This window comes from Pelodiscus sinensis, chromosome 6 (genome assembly GCF_052426305.1).
Source record: "Pelodiscus sinensis isolate ZL-2025 chromosome 6, ASM5242630v1, whole genome shotgun sequence".
Classification (NCBI taxonomy): Eukaryota; Metazoa; Chordata; order Testudines; family Trionychidae; genus Pelodiscus; species Pelodiscus sinensis.
In genome coordinates, this window is record NC_143057.1 from 19,810,299 (window position 1) to 19,832,948 (window position 22,650).

At 39.7% G+C, this 22,650-nt stretch overlaps 1 protein-coding gene across 7 annotated transcripts in view; it reads left to right on the forward strand.

Moving 5' to 3' along the window:
- Positions 1–418: 418 nt before the first annotated feature.
- MLLT3 (MLLT3 super elongation complex subunit) overlaps positions 419–22,650 on the forward strand; it is a 220,479-nt gene continuing 198,247 nt past the window's right edge. Inside the window, exons 1-3 of one of the 7 annotated variants that reach the window (XM_089779180.1) lie at positions 423–702; positions 958–1,032; positions 1,665–1,845. In XM_089779180.1, the coding sequence (XP_089635306.1) occupies positions 1,030–1,032; positions 1,665–1,845 (184 nt within the window). In that variant the 5' untranslated portion in view covers positions 423–702; positions 958–1,029. Of the gene's footprint in view, positions 703–793; positions 1,033–1,664; positions 1,846–1,885; positions 2,526–22,650 lie in introns of those variants that run through there. The other 6 variants (XM_089779182.1, XM_089779178.1, XM_089779179.1 and 3 more) reach the window with 6 other exon arrangements.

Here is a 22,650-nt window from a genome sequence, read left to right on the forward strand (position 1 = left end):
AAGGTTTTGATTTTCTTCATTTCCTTTCTCCTCTTATCTTTGTGGAAACCAAAGATCCCTCTGAAATTCCCAGACAGACAAACTCAAGTAGCTCGCCTCCGTCGTACAGTGTCTCCTCCTCGTCCCCTGCTTTACTGCTGGGGGCTCAGGCTCTAGACATTGGTTACATTCCAGCAGTTTTAATCCGGTTTTTATTGTCAGACCTGAGTCGTTTACTCGGGGCTGGGGGGTTGGGGTCCCGGGGTCCCCCGCCCCTTCCCCTCAGTAACCTGTTACTTTAAGTAATGCGTTGGGGTTGTGATGGCAATGATCAGAGTGTGAGGGCGGCCGGAGGGGTTAGCGATTTAGTTACTGTGTTTGATTGGCTCTTTTTACCTCTCCCTCCACGCTCTCCCTCGTTTTCTCCCTCCCTTCTTTGCACAGGGCTATGTCTGTCTCAGTGTCAGGCTGGAAGTGCAGGGCGCATGCTCTAGTCTCTCAGACTCAGCCGCTGGAGCTGCTGCGAGGGGCTCAGTTTAATAAGAGAGAGAGCGAAAGAGACAGGGGGAAAAGAAAGAAAGAGAATGTCCGCCATCTACCCTCCTCTCCCGTGCGCACCCTCAGTCACATCCGCCTCTTCATGAATTAGAGCTCAGGGGGTGGGGTGGGGGACAAAAGTACATACCCCAGCAAACCCCAGGGCCCCCAGGCATGGCCAGTTCGGTAAGTACATACAACCCCCTTCTCTCCCCTCCCTTTCCTCTCCTCCTCCTCCTCCTCCCTGCGCTGCCCAGACACCGTTTAGTGCTTCCAATTAGCGAAAGGTTGGTGTGTTGGGTTTTTTTTTAAGTGTGTGGCTTTTTCCTCTCGCTCTCCCTCCCTCCCCGCCTCGCTTTGCAATTGCATGAAGCGCACACACACCGCCAGAGAGGGAGAGAGACGGTGGAGGCGAATAATAACCCAGCCATATTTCTGCAGCCGCAGCCGCCGCAGCCAGGGGAGCAGTGAGTACAGTACAGGGGACTCTCCGCGCAGGAGGCGCCGCTTAGGATGGTGCGTTCTCGCCGGAGTGGCTCTGACAGCCAGCGGCACCCCAGTAACTTTACCCTTATGCATGTGTGTGTGCAGAGCCCGCTGGTGGCGTGCCCCCCTCCCCCGGTTTTCCACCGAGCCCTGCGCTCTGGCACAGCAGCCGCTGGCGTGTTCATTCCTGCATGGGGGTTGTTTTTTTGTTTTCATCCCCAGCCCCCCCCCCCCCTTGCGCACCTTGCCCGTTTTCAGTGTGATGCCCCTGCGAGCTGGCTGCGCACGCTGCCGAGTGGAGCTCCTGGCTGTGGACGTGCCATGTCGGGAGCGATCCACGGCTCGCTCCTGGAGAGCGTTATGGGGTTCCTCCCTCCCTCTTGGCTCCCCCTCCCCGTGTGCTTCGCCTGGGCTCTACCGCCCCGCTCGCCTCCCTGCGCGCCCATTGTATCGGGCTGGAGGGTCTGCCTGCCTGCTTCGAGGCTGCATTCCGCTACAGCCTCGCCTCGCCCGGGCTGGGGAACGCACGTTCAGTGGCTTCCCTCCCCGCACCCCCTGTGCTATGGCCCTTTCCTTTGTGCATTGGTGTGTTCGCGCTGCCCTGGCGCGGAGTGCGAGCCTTCGCCTGCCTGCTCATGGTGCCTCTGCCTCTCTCCCCTCAGTGTGCTGTTCAGGTGAAACTGGAGCTGGGGCACCGAGCCCAGGTTAGGAAGAAACCCACCGTGGAGGGCTTTACCCACGACTGGATGGTGTTTGTTAGAGGACCCGAGCACAGTAACATTCAGCACTTTGTGGAGAAAGTCGTCTTCCACTTGCATGAAAGCTTCCCTAGGCCAAAAAGAGGTAGGGCTCGAATACCAAAGTGGCTCGGTAAATATGGCTTGACCGTGTTTGTATAAGGGGAGAGAGAAACGCTCGCCTTTCAAACCCTGCTTTACATGCATGCTCGGAGCGCTGGCAGGCGGCGGCAGCGCTGTTGCTGCGGCAGAGAACCACAGTCGGGCTCCTGGCATCTCTGAACTCCTTGCATGCAAGGGCCCCCAGGTGTACTCTATTTTCCTCCTCCGAAACGAGAACTCCCCAGTTCCTCTGGTTGAGCTGGCAGTTAAGCAGCTGATAGATTTGTTGCATGATGTTCAGGTGGGGCCACAAAAGCAGCTTTCTATTTGCTCTCATGCTAAAGGCATTGGCGTCTGGGCATTATTGTATCCAAGTGGTTTATTTTTGTTTTCTTCCCCACCTTGTCTTGTAATGACTTTGAGTTGCTGCAGCAATCATCTTTAATCTCTGCCGCCTGTGACTGCATTGGGGAAAAACTTGCGCTAGAGCTTATCTTGGGCAGCATCCTTATGCCTTATTTCACTTTTGAATGACGTCAGAATCTCTCAGACCCTACCCTGTACATCGACAGGATAGAGTGGCATATTTTGTGCTACATGTTGCATCCTGTTGCTAGATCTACTACATTTCTGTTCAGTGTAGTAAGTATATGGGCTGGAGGACAGTATCAATATGCCTTGCTGGTGAGTTTGGGGATGGATATGACTTAGTATGGTTTGACTTCTGTTTTTACTAGTTATGCTATCTTTTGGGTTTCTGTTCTTGTTTGCCTTATCGCTATTCTTACTTTTTAACTAGTATAGGACCTTTTAAAAAAGAGGGAGGGAGGTATTATTTGATTTCATGAATGGAAATCTTCTGTTTTCAGTTTTGATTCTTTTGCTCTCAAAGCTGCTGGCTGCTTTAGTTGGATTAGTGGAGGTATCAGTACAAATATAATAAGGTGCTTTGTTTGTGTGCAGGTTTATTTTTCTAAGTAGACACAGTAGTTAGTAGTTATCTCCCATTTGATCTGTAATCTTTATTAGCATCTAGAACTCCTGTAGTTCCTTAGAACAACATCATAATAAATCCATTCTGCTTAGAACTATGTGGGAATTATTGAACATAAAGAGAGGAAAACAATCATTGTTGAATTCAGAGATAGCACAGCTCTTGCTTTGTTAATGTGTATAATTGTGTAAATGCTTTTCACTTACCAAACATTAAACTATGAGTTTCTTATTTTTACACTGAGTTAATAGGTTTGGTATTTAGTAGCAAATAGTATTTAGATTGCTCTCTTCCCTGGGAACAAATTAACAGTTCCCTTTACCCCATCACACAATCTAACTTATATTCATGTCCCTAAAATAGTCATGCAGTGTACTCTATAAGGTCCTAAGTATTGTCCAGTACTGTGAATAATACAATTTTGAATACTTTCATACGTATATGCTATACTGTCAGTGCAGAAATTACCTGTAAAAACCATGGATTTTCTTGCAATTTCCCATCTTTGTTCTTATTTGTTAGGGACTGATATGCAGAAAAATGCAAATTAATATTGCTTTCAATAATTTTTCTAAGAATCTTGAAGGACTGAGAGCTGTGAAAGGAGTCTATACAGTTTAGGTAATTTTATCCGTATACTTTAAATGTTACACTGAAATCAATGGTATAAAGTGCTTTTCATACCTTAGAGCTATACTTACACTGTAGTGGTGTTTTGTGACACTCTCTGCCTTTATTCCCCATGCTAATGACTTTCTGTCCAGCCTGAGGGAACTTGACTCTGTAGCCCAGACGTGGGGATTGTTGCTAGGTGTGGTGTAGAGCTAGTTTAATTGTCATATTTTTAGTACTTGGCAAGTAAAAGATGTATGGTTGTTTTGTTGAGTAGCTGGGCTGCAAAGTTACGTTATGCAGCTATTTAAACCATTGTTTTAAAGTGTTTATTTTGGATTTTTATTTGTATGTGCTTTTCATGATGTGACAAGTGCTGGGAAAAGTGCCAGCTTACATAGGCCTGGAGAGGACTTGTCATATTGTAATTACACATGACTCCTATTATAAGAGACCATTTTCTGTTTATTGGGAACAGTTAGTTGTCAAGTCAGTCTGTGCTGAACAGGTCTTCCACTTCCAGGGTTCATTTTGACATGTCAAAAATCTCCTAGTCATTTCAGACCTTATAAGTGACAGTGTGGAAGATTAGTTTCAGGATATTAAAAACACTTCAAGTTTATTTGTAGTACTCAAACAAGAGTTTGTTCTTCTGTGTCCCATGTGACTGCCACTTAGTGGATGGAGAAGTGTTCAACAAGTTTTTTGCAAAAAAAATTAATTTATCTTATTAAAGTTTGATTTAACTACAGATTGTGTTCACCATATCTAAAATATTTCATTGTAATGCTTTTGCTTCCAATCAGATGTCCCGCTCTCTTTCTATCACTATTCCAATCTTTTGTTGATCACTTTCTGTAAAAACAAAGCTTGGAAGATTTACTTCTTTTAGTATAATTTTCAGTTGATATCATTGTTTGTTTTTAAGCATCTTAAAAATTTCTTGATTTAAATTTTCACAATTGTGTGGCATTTTGGTGGAGTCAGACAATAACACTAGATGCTAAGATTCAAAAAGTTAAGCCTTTATGACCATTAAAACACAAATTTGCATTTCAAAATATGAACATAAATATCCTTAAATAAAACTACATTCTGAAGTAATATTTTTCCAACTTTGCCTCTCTTGATATATGAAATGATCTTTTCCTCATCTGGATGGGTAGTCAATATTAATGGATTAAACACCTTGGAACAATTTATCAGAGAGAAACATTTGGTAGCTTGTCAGACAAATCAAATCCCAGGATTTGGAGGAGGGAAGTAGGTATACAGCACAGATAAAGCAGTGTGTCATTTCATTGGTTGCTTATAACATTATTCCTTAGGTTTTTGATAGGTGACATCAGTATATTTGCTTCCATGGAATCAGGATGAAAATAGTTGGTTTAATATGTATGATAATAACTAGCACCAGAAGTTAAGACTATTTGCAGATCTGTCATATTGTTCTGAAGATAGTAATAATTGGATATGGTATCATAGGTTTAATTGGGTATATAATGTGTGCTACTACAAAGTTACTTATTGCAGTTTAATTTGGAGCATTACAAAGGATTATTGTCAAGAAAACTCTGTTGTGAAACTAGACCTTTCTGAAAATGATATGTTTACACAAATATCTTACAATAGATAAAATATCAAAGCTCTGTGTGCAGCTTTGTTATTGCATGTTGTCTTTTGACGCGTCGTTGGCACTATAACTAGTAACTATAGGGCAACTTAAAAAGCAAAGGTGTGTCCAGGCAGTGTGTATTTAACCTTCATTCTTGCAATGGGAGCTGCATGTACAAATAGAGAGAAGTGTGTACCCCAAAGTTACACTGGTTTAATGTGAAGATTGAGTTATGAGCAGAGTGTAGCTTTTTGTTTGTTTAAAACGTTCAGTGGGGTCCCTCCAGTTTACCTTATAAACCCTTTTTCTTTTCAATCTCCCTCGTTTTAGCACTCACCTCCTTGATGTCCTTTCACACACACTGGTGCTGTTGGGTATTGTCTTTTCAGCAGTTGCTGCCATCCACAGCATCTACTCCTCTCCATTTCAAAGGCACATTCTCACTATTTTAAATCAAATCTCCCCTTAAAACCTAGCTTACCCTTAACATTTGTTCCTCTATTGTTCTCCTTATGATGGAATAATTTATCTATTGTAAAATGTATTATGCTGTTGCTTTCAATGACTTGGTTTCTTGTAGTGCTTTTGGCTTGCTGCTACCCCTTTACTCAAGAGTAGACCCATTGAAAACCACAGGACCATTTGTGTGATTACGTTCAGACTTTATGATGTAGTCGGCATAAAAAAGGTTTTTAAAATAGCGGTGGTATATTATTTCAATACAAATTATGTAATAACTCCAATAATGCAATGATTAGTTTTTGGATCATTTATGCTTCAAGGCACCGATAACCTTACTTATAAAATAATTTGGAGCTATCCTGCAATGTGCCGAATTTATTGATTCTGATAAATGGGAAGATGCTTGTTAAAGTAGAGGCACAATATTTAAAAGCATGTCAGTGGAATCGAATGTTATCACAGGCTAAATTTTCTATTGCTATATAAATACCAAGATTATTTACAAAGGAGAAGCAGTTGGTTCCCTGATCATATTGGGTAGGTTAATTTTTATTACACCAAATTTTTAATATTTAATGTTTAAAATTACAATGTAACTGCATTTTGTTTGAATTTAACCTTTCATCAAAATACATTTAATATTAAATTTTATAAGATTCTTAAGTATTTTAAAGGCCCAAACTTAGGCCATTAGACCTTAAACATGCAACAAAAATATGGAAGAAGTAGAAAAATGGTCAGTAAAACAATTTAGTGGAGTCAAGACAATGCCATTGAAAATGTAGAAATTTGTTGTCATTAATGTGTATGTGAAGGGGAGGGAAAACAAGGTGGCTCATGCAACCTATACTATGAACTATTTGGGTCTATTTCCCCCCCTTCTTTCTTATGGGTCAGTTACTCATGTGTACTGGCTCTACCACAGAGTAAGACTGTACTAATGAGCTTGGCTTCTGTGTGGCATGTTCTTTACAGAAATGTAAAAACATGAAAATTAGAGGCATGATGTCTTTCCATCCTATCAACTCTTATTATTATTCTTTTTACCTTCTGGGGATTTAAAAATCAGAAGCCTGTTCCTCTTCTTTTTAAAATTTATGGCAGAACACCTGTTGACATGAAGGAGTAAGTTGTTGGTAACTTTAGCAACTTGATTGGGATCTGGGAATGATCCTTTTTTGCTGTACTAGTATCTGGAGTGTGCCTTCTATTTATCTTGCATTATGCTCTGTAATACAAACAGAATTGAACATTAGAACACTCCTACTTGGAGCAGTCAGTTGTGGATGTAAAGTTTCACTTTATAGCTGAACTGAGCCCATCAAATATGTTAGAAGTTGTCATAATTTTTGTCAGGGAGATTTTGGACTTATTCTTCTAAAATGTGATGCTCATAAAACATGAGACTTGTTGCCCTCAGGGCAGATATCCTTTTATCGGCAGAATAATTACAGCATCAGCAGTGGAATTGGCCATCAAGGGATTTCAACTATAGTCTGAAAGGACCAGCTGTAGAGTCAAGAGGGCAATTGAGTTGATGTTTAGCCAGAATATTTTGAGGTTAAAAGTCATTAATACACTTCCACTTTCCTGAAATAGATGAGTATAAAATGTTTACTAATGCCATCTAATGTACAGAAAGAGTGTATAATAGACATTTTGAAATTGTACTTGAGTTTTAGAGATTCCTGCTTTAAATTGACAATGTACCTGAACAGATTCCTATGCAAAGCATGAACCTAAAATGTGTTGGTGAGAGCCTAGGTTTTGACTACAGGCATCTTGGAAGTAATTTAAAGAAGTTGAATGTGTGTGTGTCAGTAGATTGGGTGTATTTATGTTTAGTTTCTGCTGAATCATTTTTATCTTCTCTCTGTAATTAAGAAGTACGTAAAGCACAGAGAAAAGAAAATACGCATATAGTTTTTTTTTTTAATGTTGGAATTTACATGCTCTCTGCATGTGTGGTTCTGCTTTGTAAAACATTATTTGAGGTCTTGCTGAGTATAGTGTAAAACCATTTCCTAATATACTGATGTTGTAATTCAGTCTGTTTTGCTGTACTGTGCATGTGATTAAATAAGTGAAGAGAGGATGGGAAAGTGATTTATATGATTACTCCTTTCTGTATGTGGCCATCTGTTTGACAACAAGCTTTGTCCTACTTCAGTGACACGGTTCTGTGTGTGTCATAAACGTTTGAGGATCTAGTACATGAATTTCAAAAGGCATATAGATTTCAAAACGTTCTGAACATTGGTGGATGGGTGTGTGTGTGTGTGTGTGAGAGAAAGGGTCCTCAATATATTGTCCAAAGCTCATTTACCCTCCCTTGGTAATGTAATTTTTGTCATGTGTTAGGCAATGGGATTCTGATCACTATGAAACAGAAATTGCAGTAATGTTTGTGGGGAATGACATACTGCATAGTGTCTATGCTTAGCTGTTTTTGCTATTTGCCCACAAAGGGCTGCATCTTACTACTGATCTTAAACAGAATTCCCCGATTCCACTTAGGAGTTCAGATATGTTTCTTCAGATTTCCTGGATACATCTGGGTGATAGATAGAAGTGCTCTGTTCTAAAATATATAGTATGCTGTGACCCTAAATATCTTTAACTTCCATAATTCCAGGTAAACGATTGATTTGTATCTAACCAACTATTCTGAGCTATTAAAGTACAGATGTATGAAATGACAGACTTTTCTTGAGCTATAGTTTTATATAAACAAGCGTAACTTTAGACTGTGAATTATGTATAGCCTCACAGTTGTAAGAAAAGAACAGTGAGATAAGGGTGTTGATTTTTCAAATTCTGAGAGGTAAGACGCAGAGGAGAAAACACTAGGTTTGTTATATGCAAGAAGTGCAAAACTGCACAAAAATATCTTTGTCACTTCATAGCAAATAGATATTGCCATTCTTTAAGATACTGAGCAGCTTGTATTAAGCCTAAATGTACTGTCTGAGTCTGCTAATACAAGGTCTGGCACACAAATCTCAGTTCAGTCACTGAGAGAGTTACCCATTATGCTCTTGTTGCACAGATACACACTGTGCTCCTACAATTTCTGCCCAAAACAAGAGCTGAAAGACAAGGTGGTCAGCATTTATAGACTTGCAAAGGAAATCCAAGCTGTGTTTATATGCTTGTGGAAGGACATTACTTCAGTTTTGTATGCTAACTCGGGGGCAAATGATCTAAAAAGAAATTTGAAATTGTTTGGGAGGAAAAACTTCAAGCTTTGGGTCGGAGTCCAGCAAATATGGTGTTTTCATTCAGTGCATGGGAGACAGGGCAAGCTTAGAATTTTAATAAAGCATATCCTACTCCAGAAAAGAAGGCCCCCTTTTAAATGCTCCATCAAATTGTCTTTTGGGAATTTGAGGTAATTTATTTTTAAAAACACTTCTGTAAATCATCGGCATAATTTTGAGATTAGTTGTTGAACCTGATCTTTAAAGCTATGTTCAAATGTTTAATTCCAGTTTGGTGGAAATTAAAAATAGATATTGTACTAAAGCATTTGATAAAGACCTTTACAGAATTCTTTTGCTTTAAATGAAGCAATAACTGTACACACAACTCCTATCAATTCTGTAATACTTGTTGCACTTTGTATTTATTTTTCCATAAACTATTTAAAACACTTACATAATCTTTGCTGTGTACCCCACTTCACACTTAGGGCTTTATTTCCAGTTCATGACTTCCGTCTGTAATTATAGTGCTTTCAGGATGTACAACAGTGATTCAAAATGATTTAATGTTAAGAAGTTTGTGTTGGGCAATTGGTAATGGTACACAAGAGATTGTATTTGAGTGTACTGATACATTAGAGAGCCTTTGTCAGACCAGGTTATACCTCAAGTCAGGTTTCTAAAAACAGACTTATGAAACCTAATAAAACTAGAATATTTCTAACATATTTTCTTTAACATTTATGTGTAACATGGGAAGAGTGGTTTATTTTTAAAGGGATAACATGCCCCTCCATTATTTGCAAGCTGCTTGTATGAGAAGAAAAAAAATGAAACTAACAAGTTTAGTTTGCACTTCGCTGTTTGTTTGTACAAGGTTCAGCTTGAAAACTGAACTAACGTTTTTCTTAGGCTGAAATTTGTTTTTTTGTTGCTAGTAGCACATGTAAGAGAGTCTAACATCTTTCATGGTGCCTCCACCTCTCTCGTCCCTATCTGACAGACTTCCTTTGCACATTCAAATTGAAGGCCTGCTCTGGTGTTGAAGATCTGCATGTGGCATGGGTCCATGCGCCACTGTGAGAGTTGTCTCCCTATGGATCCCATGGGGATTTTGTTTACAAGACCTGTTGAGAATTCATCATCAATGAACATCACCTTGAATGGGGCTCTATGGTGGCAGTAGCAGGTTAAAGCCATCGTTGGCAGCATATTTTTTTGAAGGAGCTGTGGTGGAAGGGCGAGAAGTGGCTTTGCAGACATACATCTGAAACAGTTGAGATTCTGGGATCCAGGTCCTGCAAGAAAGAGTCTTGATGGTTGTACTTGGTGCTTGAAAATTAGAAATGTAGAGATGCAGATTTAAGCTTGGCTTATCTTTAAGCTAGTACTAGAAGTGATGTACTATGTAACAGCCATGTCATTTACTCCCTAAAAAATTACAGATAGCCTTTGTTCATCTCAAAATGGCTAGTGATAAGAATTTGAAATTTACAATTTGCCCAGTAATAATATTCCATTCCTTGAAGACACGTGTATCTTTGAGTGAAAAAATTACTTGCTATATTTTTAAACAGAAGAAAGGCTTGTTTTCTTGGAGTTTACTTATTTTTATTAAAGAAGTATTATTATTTTAAAGCGTTTGCAGCAAGCTTTTTTTATTCTCTCTGTCCCATTATAGCATACATTCAAAATACTGAGTTTGCTTGTAATATAGTAAGTTTTACTATTATACTATAATTAATGCTGTTAAACCCCAGCTCAGCCTGAACAACATTTGATACCACTGCTTTTCTTGTGTTACATGTTTTAATCTTGCAGGCATTTTATGACGAGCATTTTTGGTAGCTAAAGTGTAAAAGAATCACTTGGGCAAGTTGTAAAGGTTATGCTTGCTTTCTTTAACTACTCTTTCATTTTGATGCGTGTGAAGTATCGTATAGACCAGTGTTTCTCAACCAGTGGTATGAGTACATTTAGGGGTACTTGAGAGAACTCTGGGGGTACGTCAACACTGAAATTTGGAGAGAACTGAATTTTTGTTTTAAATTTTATAGTGCTTTATTATTTTTGTACTTTTTACACCCAAAAACTTCATTGCCCACCTGACTACGATTAAGTTGTTTAAACAAAGGTGTTGAAATGATAGAAAATTTTTGTGTATGTCTGAAAACTGTAGGTACTGGGGGTACTCATACTTTTTAAAAAGGGGTATTTTATATAAAAAAAGGTTGAGAAATACTGGTATAGACTCCTTATACTTTTAGCAGTACATAAGGAGTGAGGCCCAAGTCGATGGTAGTTGTACCAGTTACATGAAATGGATCCAAGATTTTACCCCTGTACTGCAAATGCAGAACCTTATGCAAGAAATATTTACTACTGTGATTATTTGTAGCAGTATGCCCCAAAACACATGTAACCAAGACTGGGATAATAGAGAATACACTGAAAAGAGTAACCCATTTTACATACTCCTATCTTTTTTTATAGTTCATTGTTTAAAAAGTCTGTTCACAGTTTTGAGGAATAAGTTTTCTTTTCCTTTAGTTTTCAGTTTAAGGCCTTACTTAGTTTGGAAATGTGCAAATAAAATTTATTTTAAAAGTTGTTCATGTGACACTTGGGAATGAGTCCATGCTGCCATGCCAGTGGGTATCATGGTAGTCAATGGCATTATAACGAGTCCTTTTGCTTAACACATTGCCTTTGGTAGCTTATTTTAGTCTTTGGTATTTTTCTCTAGCATTATTTAGTTTTTTACGAGATGATAAAAATGAGGCCGATCCTGTTCTTACACCAGTGTATATTTGGAGTAACTCCACCAAAGTTTGAGCTGTTTTTTTAATGCTGTAGCCACAAAGATCCATGACTTAAGGGGGCTCTACCTGCACTTGTGGTCTGAGTGCTGCAAACGTTTTCCCATTGCGATCTGTTAGTAATGCATCTATGGAAGCAGAGGCTACTAACACTTCCAGATTTGGGGTTCTGAACTTTAGGCACACATCTGAAAGTATTGTTAGGTCTTTTAAGACTGTAAATTGGATTCCTGTAAAAGTGGGGGGAGGGGCGAACACCCACAGTATAAAATAGCAAGGCCCTGGGAGCATTTTGTGTTTGAATTGTGATATGTCTTCAGTTTTGTGTTAGCTTACTGTAGCTGTGATGTCTAAATAGCAGGCTTTTGGGGTTTCCATAAGCATTACGTTAGCATTTATACAATGGTCATTATATCTTATTATGTATTACAAACATTTTTTGTCCAATGTCTGGTCGTTGTTTGGTGGTTTACATGTGGAACTTTCCTGTGGAAAGAATAAATGACTTTGGAGACGATATGTGAGAATAAAAGTTAATACTTAAGCTAATTTTGTTATCAAATGGACTAGCTATGGAATAATTTTGTTCTTGTTTTCCATTCTGTTTGCTAGCAATTTAATAGAAATGATCTAGTTTCTGTGTAACAGTACTGCATTAGATCACTTTGTCGAGTTTTTGGTATTTTACAGGAAAAGTTAAACAGCTGCTGTAGATTCTGCTAGTACATAACCTATTTTTTTGTGTGTGTGTGTTAACTTGATTAATTGTGTATATATAGTTTTTCAGAGATAGTGGCTGGGATAGGTATTGCTTTGCATATTAATGCAACTGAGCAGGAACTATACCACCGTGGTTCATATGTGAATATAAACTTGGAATGCATAAGTACGGAGCATTATTTAGTGTATTTTAGATATTGCTCACTTGAAATTAGATCAAAATTTGTTTATTTTTTATAAATAACTGAAATCAGGAAACTTGTTAATTAGTATGTCTAGACAGCTGGTCATTTTGTCTTGTTTTAGTTGCTTCCTTGATGGCTTTTTTTGCTGTTGAGATTCAATACTAATTCCTTTATTAAAATCTAAATTAGTTCTTTTTCCTTGAATGTAATCTTTCTATGTGTATTTACTCACAACATACTATTAAAATCTTAAAAGCAAACTATCGAACATCACTATTTTACTACAATATTATTGTTGTCATGCCTATTATAGTAAGTTTAGAACAATAAAAGCCTTTATTTTTTTGGCTTGAACAAGATGTGATCTTGGAATCTCCTGCTGTGATTAAATCAGGGTGGTTGCCTCAAGGCTTCAGTAATTTAATCTAAACTCAGACTCGACTGAAAATGTTTGGCATATTCTCTGTTTGAAAATAATACTATTAATAAATCAAGACTGGCATCTCTATCCTTGCGTGAAAAACATTGAAGCAAATTAGTGGTGTTTAAGACAGTCATATAATCAGACACTGAAGATAAGTTTTTTGTTTACTTTTACGCAACACAACTCAGTCATTTTCTGTAACTTTTTTTTATTAATCTGAAATAACTGGTCTCTAAACTTCAATGATAAACCAGTTCCACCTGTAAAGCTGTTATGAAAACCCAAAGATTTATTGCAAATTAAGGATACAGTGAATACTAAATGACTTTTCAGTCATAGCCAGCTGCAGAATTATTGTAGTTTTTGCAACTCTTTTCTTGCCAAAGTCAAGAATAGTAGTCTCCAGATAATGTAAAAGCTTAGCTGATCCTTGGATGAGTTTATTCAAAAGTTGCACAAGAGAATAAAATACTTGAAAAACATGGATTAAATGTCACTATTTACATTTTTGTCATTAACATTAATGAAAATGGATCTTCAGGTTTAGCCCATTTAAAAAAAAAATAAGGATTCTGCTACGAGGGCATTAATTTTAACACGTTTACACAGCTTTATTTTGCAGCTGTATTACCAGTTCAAGGGAAATTATTCACTCCAGAAACAGAAATTGTGGACAAGTATTTGTACTGGTGCTTTGGGATAAAAAGAATATTAACTATGTGAGGACAAAACTGCTTAATTGGATTATAAATTGATAGCTCATGTCCAGCTTTTTATCTAGTGGAGGGGTTAATTTGTAAGAAGTTGGGAATAGAAATAGGGATAGAACCAGAATAGTGGTGTATGTATGTGTTTTGTTAATTAACTGAAAACCATCAGGGTTTTAAAGGCTTTTGTATTTCTGTTTAATCCTTAAACTAACATGGGTTATGCGTCTTGGGTCATGTCTGTCTTGATTGTAAAGCAGATTTTTTTCTTCTATGGATAAGTAGATAATTACTCCTCAGTTAGTTTAAATATGTATCTTTTATGAATGCATGTCCATTTAGGGGGAAAAAGCATTTTTAGTATTTATGTAGAAGGATTAAAATGCTGGCTATGTGCTTCTGTCTTTGAAATGCATTAGGTACTTATCAGATACAGTTGTAGTATTGTCAAAAGTAATCTTGCAAAAGATAAGAATATAAAACTGGCCACGCTGGGCTGGACCAGTGGTCCATCTAGCTTTGTAGCCTGTATTGCAACAGTGGGAAAGACCACCAGAAATTTGGGAGGATAATTATTGAGACCAATACTTACTTCAACTTAAGTTTTTAAGTAAAAATACTCTTTATGTCCTTTCAGTCCACAAGGATTGAAATATAAATCCTCATGGATACCAGCAACATATCTGGCTTCAATTATATTTATACTTGAGGACAGTTTAGGTAACTCTTTTCTTATTTTAAGTAGCAACTAAGAGGTCAATAAGTAAAAAAAAAAAAAAAAAAAATAAGGGTGGGACTCTTCTTCCCCCTTCTCTCCCCCCCCCCCCCCGCCTTAATGGTATATTTTCTTTGTGCATTTCATGAGACTTAGCATGCAGTTTTGGTATTTCCCTGTGTATCTATAGCTGTATAGAATCTTTGATGTTTCATATAAACTGTAGAAAGGAGGATACTTAAGTGGAAAAAGTGCTTCCAAAACCACAAAAATTGTTTAATTTTAGAAGAAGATGGATTACCTCAATCTTTTTTTACTCCCAGTTTTTAAAACAATATATTTTAAGTTGACTCTGCCACCAGGAACTTGTATTTGATTTTATTTCCTGTCTATGTCCTAAAATTAACTTTCATTTAATGGTAATGGTAATGGCATATAAGTTAACAAGTTTGTTGAGGTTGGATAAAAGCAGTACATTTACTCTGTTGACGTATCCAAGCAGCTAGGCTACAATTCAGCTCTAGTAAGCTCCAGCAAGGTAAACTGATCTAATCAAGCAGAGAACTTGTTTATTTTTATGGAACTTTTTTTTTTATTAAAGTGAAGCAAAAGTAGGAGGAATAATATGGTGCATTAATTGGATATTAATAATATGGATAGTGCATTAGCTTTTTGAAAAAAGAGAAGCCAGATTTACTTCTGCTTCAAACATAATTGCCCTGGTGAGAAGATTTTGTTTATTTCTGTTTGCACGTGTAGAAATCAGACAAGGAAACAGGGAAGATTAAAATGTTCTAAAGTAGTGTTTTTTTAAAGCAGTGCCCAAAGACAAGTACTGGAGGATGGCTTTGAAGCCCTGCAGGCAAGCTGTGATATCAAAGGGATACAGGAATTCAGCATTGATTGTTTTATGGCTTGCCAGAAATCAGACCTATTTGTATAGGTAGCACACAAAATAGCTGTGATTTGACAATTTGGTGCCATTTATATCCACCATAAAAAGAGAAAAGAAAAAGTTAAAGGGGTGTTTTGGAAACAGGAACTAAGCTGTAAATGCAAATTGCTCCATGGTTTTCTCAAAAGGACAAAAAGGAAGCAGGGGTTAGGATGTTTTTTATTGAACTTAAGTTAACAAGGATCCTGTCTGCTTTCAGGATATTTAATACTGTACTCACAGTGCAAAATTGCACAGGAATTGATTGTTCTCTCTCAAAAAAAAAAATGATCAGAGCTCAAAATGTACTAATAAGTAAAATCTGTAGTGAAAATCTGAATGGCCAATACCTGCTGCTACCTATATTATAGCATGATGTGAATTATTTCATTTCTAGCAACTTTTGAACTGGAATTGTACGTTTGCCATAGAGTTTGAGCAAGATGCCTTTCAGAGGATTGCACAAGTTTTTACAATTATTTTCAGCTATTGATTACTCTATAGTTAGGGCTAACTTGTAATTAGACTTTGAAATGTGAACATTTTATGGATTATTTTGGCAATTATTCAGGTAAGGAGCTTGTTCAAGACATCTTGAAAATGCACTGGCTCCCCACAATGTAGTTTGTGGGTGTTGTGTAGACTTTGTAGGCACTAAGTCCACAATGGCCATAACTCATTGGAATTTGCCATGCTATTCAGCTAGCTTGGCTGAATATTCCGAACATAAAAAATGTGTTGTGTGATCGTTCTCGCACCTGGAATGAAGTAGGAGAGAAGTGGTCTTGGGATGTTGGATTAGGCACTTGTAGCAATGACAGCAATGCTGTTGGAGCTCATTCTCTTCATCCAAAAGCAATTCTAGCAAAAGCATTGAAGTGGAAGGGGCTTGCGTAGCAAAGAAGAGAAAGGCCTAGGGAGTTTTGGTTATATCCTAAAAGGTGAGGGGTGGTGAGGAGGAAAGGGGAAGAGGAATGGAGCAATGAGGAGTGTTGGCTCAAAGATGGGCAGGAGCAGAATTTCATAGGTAGGGTTGCCAGGTGTCTGGTTATTGCCTGGACTGTCGGTTATTCGAGTCCCCTGTCCTGTTTCCCTTGGACGGAAGCCCAGTGGGGACAATTTCTGTGTCTGGCGGGGGCAGGGAGTGAGAAGCATGGGGCCATTTAAAGGTACAGTGACTTTTTTTTTTTTTTTTTTTTTTTTTTTTGCAGCGGGAGGAGGGGATGTTCGGTATTTTTTGTTAAACCATCAGGCAACCCTATTCAAAGGTGATTAATCAGCCCCACCCAGTCAGGCTCAGGGCTCTATGCATGGAGCTGACTTACTGGGATGGGCTGATAAATCAGCTGTGAAGCTTCGCTGCTGCCCAGCTTAGAGGGAACACTGACAATGTGGTATTGCAGTTGAGGAAAACTGCTACAGTCAGTAGATTTGTTGACAATTTTATGGCTTGGCTTTTTCAGCAGGTCTTAATGGAGTTGAGTGTCTGGCTCCTATTGACTTTGAGTAGGGGCTGAGCATCCCGTTCTTATTAGGTGTCTTATGTTTTAAGCAGAGCTTTTTAGAACTAAACATCAGATCCAAGCAGTCAAGGGAACTTGTTGGCTTCTCTATCTGGATAGTTACCTACAGCTTCATAATCTCTGAAGTTTTGCCAGTTTACCTCACATGGAAATAGTCAGAAAATATGCCTTTCCTCCTCACCACCCCTCACCTTTTAGATGATCCCAAACTATTGGTTAATTTGGTCATGTTCTACATCACCATTTCAGTGCTTCGTGTTTGGGAGAATGAGAGTTCTTGGAGGAATGATGATCGAGTTTCTAAAAATGGATCAGATGGCAAATAAGCTCATCTGTTACCAAAATTGACTTAAGGCTGTCCTACCAATGGCTTTTAGCTTTTTGGCTTTTAGCAAGTCTTTGTAAAAGAGTTGAGTCTTATTAAGCAGTCAAACCCTGGAACAACATGCATAACCTTAGGAAAGGGCTGTACTAAAAAATGCCCATGGATTAGAGGGGCAGTTTCCCAGTTGGATCTGAGCCCATGTGGAACCACTCGGTGGCTTCTGCTCACTACGGGAAAGAGTAGCAGACTTGACATACTACTCCCGTGCCTACCCTTCTACTGTCCCAAATGTAGTCTGTCCTCCTCTCCCATTGCATTCATGCATAGAAAGCTACTGAGAAGCTTGCCTCTACAGGGGACCAAGGTGGACTTTCTACTTGGCAGCAGTTGGGTCTTCCTGCCACCAGCATGACAGAAACATGGCATTTTAGTTACATCTTGGGTTCTATGTACCTGTGAAGGAAGACGGATTTAGTCTTCATTTATTAGATACACCAGGGGTCTCCAACCTTTTTAAGCATGAGATCACTTTTTGAATTTAAATGCAATCCAGGATCCACCTCAAAGCCGGACACGCTTGCCCTGCTGACTTCCTGTCTCTTCTCGAAGGCCCTTCCCTTGCTCACTCCATCCTTCCTCCCTTATCCTCACTCACTGTCATCCATGAGTGGGGGCAGAGGGCTGGGGAGCAGGGGCTGCAGACTCTGATCTTGGGCTAAAGGATTTTGTGTGCAGGAGAGGTTTTGAGCAGAGCCTGTCGCAAGGAGTTGAGGTGCAGGAGGGGGTTCAATGTGCTGACTCTGGGAGGGAGTTCGGGGTGTAGGGAGACTCAGGGATAGGGCAGTGGTTTGGGGCGCAGGTGGGGTTCAGGACTGGGGCCAGGGTTTAGAATGCTAGCTTCAGCTGGGCACCACTTACCACAGGTGGCTTCTCGGTGGTGGGGTAGGGGACTAAGCAAGGCGTACCCCTACTCTGGCCCTGCATCACTCCCAAAAGCAGCCATCAAACTCTCTCCATCCCTACCCACCCCCCCATGTGGAGATGGGATTCAGGGTAGAGGGAGGGGCACCCTGATGACAGCACCTCCTCTTCCTGCGCCCCACACAGCAAGCAAGAGGCTGCTGGGGCGGGGGCAGCTCCAAGGCACAGGGCAGGAGCAACATGGCAGTGCTGAGAGGGGCAGATGAAGTACTGGCATTTGATAGCCTCCTGGCCAAAGGATCACCTGTGAAAGGCTCCAAGATTTTACTGGTTGGTGACCCCTAGCATACAGTATCCTGAACTTGTACACAAGATGTACTTCTTAAAGATGTAGTCAATATTTCAGTTTTTATGTTGTCTTGTTTTAATAATATCTTAAGTCAAAATGTAAACCTTTTCCCTTAATAGATATCTTGTCTCCGAGGTATAGCTGTGTTAGTCTATAATTTAAAAAATGAGTAGTCCTTTGGCACCTTAGAGATTAACAAATATATATATAGTATCATGAGCTTCATCTGAAGAAGTGGGTTTTGCCTACACAAGGCAAATATATATTTGTTATTCTCTTAAATGCTACTCGTACTTAGAGATCTTATTTATGCCATTTGCTAAAATGTTGTTGCATTTTAAACAGTGCCTGTTTAGAATGCCACTATTGATTTCCTGTGTGAGATTCACAGCCAAATAAATATCCACTGCTTTTAAACATTTTATAAAGGGAGTCTGCAAGCCCCAAAAAGAGATCCAATTTGCGGACTTAAACTCCAAGGTGCACATCGTTTGGTTTGCTAGAATAACAAGTAGTGTGATTTCTCCATCTAAAAAAAAATAGATTTTACAGAGCATGGAATGATTTTGCAACAATAAGCATCACTTGAACTTTGTGGTCAGGAGACCCGTAGAACGAGTTTTGTAGTACTTTGACAACGCAGCTTTACTGTTACTTCCAATGCATCTAGATAAGGTTAAATAATGACTTTGATCTCTATCAAGGTCCAGTTCTGGCAAGCTTCATGGAGAATGGGTTTTCCCACTCATTATGTGCAGTTATTAGAAGAATTTATCACATATTCAGGATTTTAGGTTTCATATAGGTTTTACTTTTATTTACTATACATCAGATTCTTCTAACCCTTATTTGCACAAAGTAACAGTGACTCATATCAGGTTTTGACTTAACTTCAATGGAACTTCACTTCTGAAGAAATGGTACTGAGCATGACTAAGGGTTATAGAAACTAATCTCATATTTGAGAAGTTAAAAAAAAAAAAACCATCAATAGCTGTAACATTTAAAAGTCACAAGGGATGTTTGAGAGAGCATTTGCATGGTGTGAAATCAAAAATTTTCTGCAGCAGTTCATTAAAATAGTGTGTGCATTGGTGATGAGTAAAGGGAAGTCATCTTAACATTAACTTCTTGCTAGTGAAATGCAAGGCTTACCACTTGAAACAAATAGCCATTAGCAAACACGGTGTGTTGCCCTATGCACAATGGGAACGGAGTGCAATGTTTTTCGGTGAATTGTATTTGGTTTCCAGATAATGAGATGAAATCTCTTTCTGAAATGGGCTGATGGAGGTTCTCTTTACTCCATAGATTGAAGAAGGTTGGCAACTCTATCAGCTTCAGCAGCCTCCTTTATTTGTAAAATGTGAAAGAGAAAATAATAAAAATATAAATCTCTTGGATTGCCAGCTAGGCCACTAGAACAAAGCACATGGCAGTATGCCAGGAAACTTACTGTCCAACTACATGATAGTTTAAAGGGGAACTGAGGGTGCCTGGGCCAAAACTGGACCTATTTTTTCCATATATCGGTTGATGATAGCTATGTAGTTGTTGTGCTTTCTTCTCCCAAATATATACAATTCTCATTGATTTAACCCCTTTTTATGAAGCAGGAGTAGCTCTTCTGTTGTCCAAAGAAGCCGCCAGAAGAATGATAGTGGGAACCAGTATCAGATCGTCTTATCAGAGCCAAATTTGAATCCCGATTCCAGAAGGTTACCATCATGATGTGCTATGCCCCAGCTAATGAAGCGGAAAAAGGAGAGAGAGAACAGTTTTATGCACAACTGCATTCGGTGCTTGATAAGATACCTAGACACGATATGCTGATCCTGACGGGAGACATGAATGCCCAGGTAGGCAGTGACAACGCCGGTAGGGAAAAAGAAATGGGAACACAAGGTTTAGGCCAGATGAATGAAAATGGCAAACTCCTTGTGGACATGTGTGCCTTTAATGAACTTGTAATTGGAGGCACGCTTTTTCCGCACAAAAATTGTCATAAAGTAACTTGGGTATCACCTGACAGTTGTACACAAAACCAAATCGACCACTTATCAGTCCGAAGGAGATGGCTAAGATCTCTGGAAGGTGTGTGCTAGGTGCGGAGCAGACATCAGATCAGACCACCACTTAATAGTTGCTAAACTCAAAATGAAACTTGCGGCAAGAAAACAACAGCCTAGAACCAAAGCAAGAACCAGATTTGATGTGGGGAAGCTGAGGATACGAGAAACAAAAGAAGCCCTTCCAGATTACCTTGAGCAACTACTTTAAGGCGGTTCTACTCCAAAGCAAGGAAGGAGTAGAACAAACTGCGGAGGGAATCTGGAGCTTAATGAAGGAAGCTACAGTGGAAACGTGTGATGTGGTGTTAGGGCGACCTTCCAATAACCGGAAGGAATGGATCGCAGATTAGACATGGAGAATAATGGAAGAACAGAAAGCACTCAAACAACAAATCAACCAAGCAAAACCAAGAGGCTAGAAACAAGCTGCATATCCAGATACCATGAAATCACTGGGGAAGTAAAAGAAAAGTCTCCACGTGGATAAGAGAAATTTCATAAACGAGATTGCAGAAAAAGCAGAAGCAGCATCTAAACAAGGGGACTTAAAAACCCTGTATAATACAACTCGAGTCTTGAGCAGAAGGAAGAGAAACCCAAACAGACGGGTCAAAAACAAAGACGGCCAACTACTTACCACAGTGGATGAACAGCTAGCCAGATGGAAGGAGCATTTTGAAGAAGTGTTAAACAGATCACCTCCAACAAATCCACCACAGTTAGAAGCAGGAGAAGCCCTACACATCAACACAGGCAATTACGAAAGAGGAAGTCTGCAAAGCAGTGAAGAACCTAAAGAATGGGGAGGCAGCAGGACTTGATAATATTTCACCTGAAGTATTAAAAGAAGGAAGAACTGCTATAGTGGACCAGCTACACAAGTTTGCTAAATCTGATATGGACAACAGAAGACTTTACAAAGGATTGGAAAAAAGGGCTGCTAGTGAAACTCCCTGAATCTGGTGATCTGTCACTGTGTGAAAAATGGAGGTGGACTACCCTCCTGTCCATCCCAAGCAAAGTATTAACCAGAGTCATCCTGGAACGAATGAAAGATGCTAGGAACTATTTAGAAAAGCTAAACATACACAAATCCATGGGCCCGGATTTAATACAGCCGAGGGTGCTGAGGGAGTTTGCAAATGTCCTTGTGGAGCCTTTGGCCATTACCTTTGAAAACTCGTGCAGATGGTGAGAGATACCGAATGATTGGAACAAGGCAAATGTAGTGCCCTTCTTTAAAAAAGGGAAGGATGACAATTTAGGGAACTACAGACCAGTCAACCTTACCTTAGTCTCTGGAAAAATCAAGGAGGGGATCCTCAAGGAACCTATTTTGAAGCATTTGGAAGAGGGGAAAGTGATCAGGAATAGTCAACATGGATTCATGAAGGGCAAGTTGTGCCTGACCAATCTGATTAACTCCTATGATGAGGTAACTGGCTCTGTGGATATGGGAAAGTCCATGGCTGTGATACACTTGGACTTTAGCAAAGCTTTTGATACTGTTTCCCACAATATCCTTGCCAGCAAGTTAAGGGAGTATGGATTGGATAAATGGACTAAAAAATGGATAGAAAGCTGGCTAGATTGTCAGGCCCAACTTTGGGGTAGTGATCAACGGCTCGATGTCAGGTTGGCGGTCGGTTTCTAGTGGCGTGCCCCAAGGATCTGTTCTAGGACAGGTTTTGTTCAACATCTTTATTAATAACCCGGATGAGGGGATGGATTGCACCCTTAGCAAGTTCACAGATGACAATAAGCTAGGGGGATAGGTAGATACGCTGGAGGGCAGGGATAGGGTCCGGAGTGACCTGGACAAATTAGAGGATTGGGCCAAAAGAAATCTGATGAGGTTCAACAAGGACAAGTGCAGAGTCCTGCACTTGGGAGGGAAGAATCCCAAGCATTGTTACAGGCTGGGTAGGTAGCAGTTCTGCAGAAAAGGACCTGGGGATTACAGTGGATGAGAAGCTGGATGAGAGTCCACAATGTGTCCTTGTAGCCATGAGGGCTAATGGCATATAGTACTTTGCTAGGAGTACTACTAGCAGATCCAGAGAAGTGATTATTCCACTTTATTCAGCTCTGATGAGGCCACATCTGGAATATTGTATCCAGTTCTGGGCCCCCCACTATAGAAAGGATGCAGACGCATTGGAGAGGGTCCAGCTGAGGGCGACCAAAATGATTAGGGGGCTGAAATGTATGAGGAGAGGCTGAGGGTTT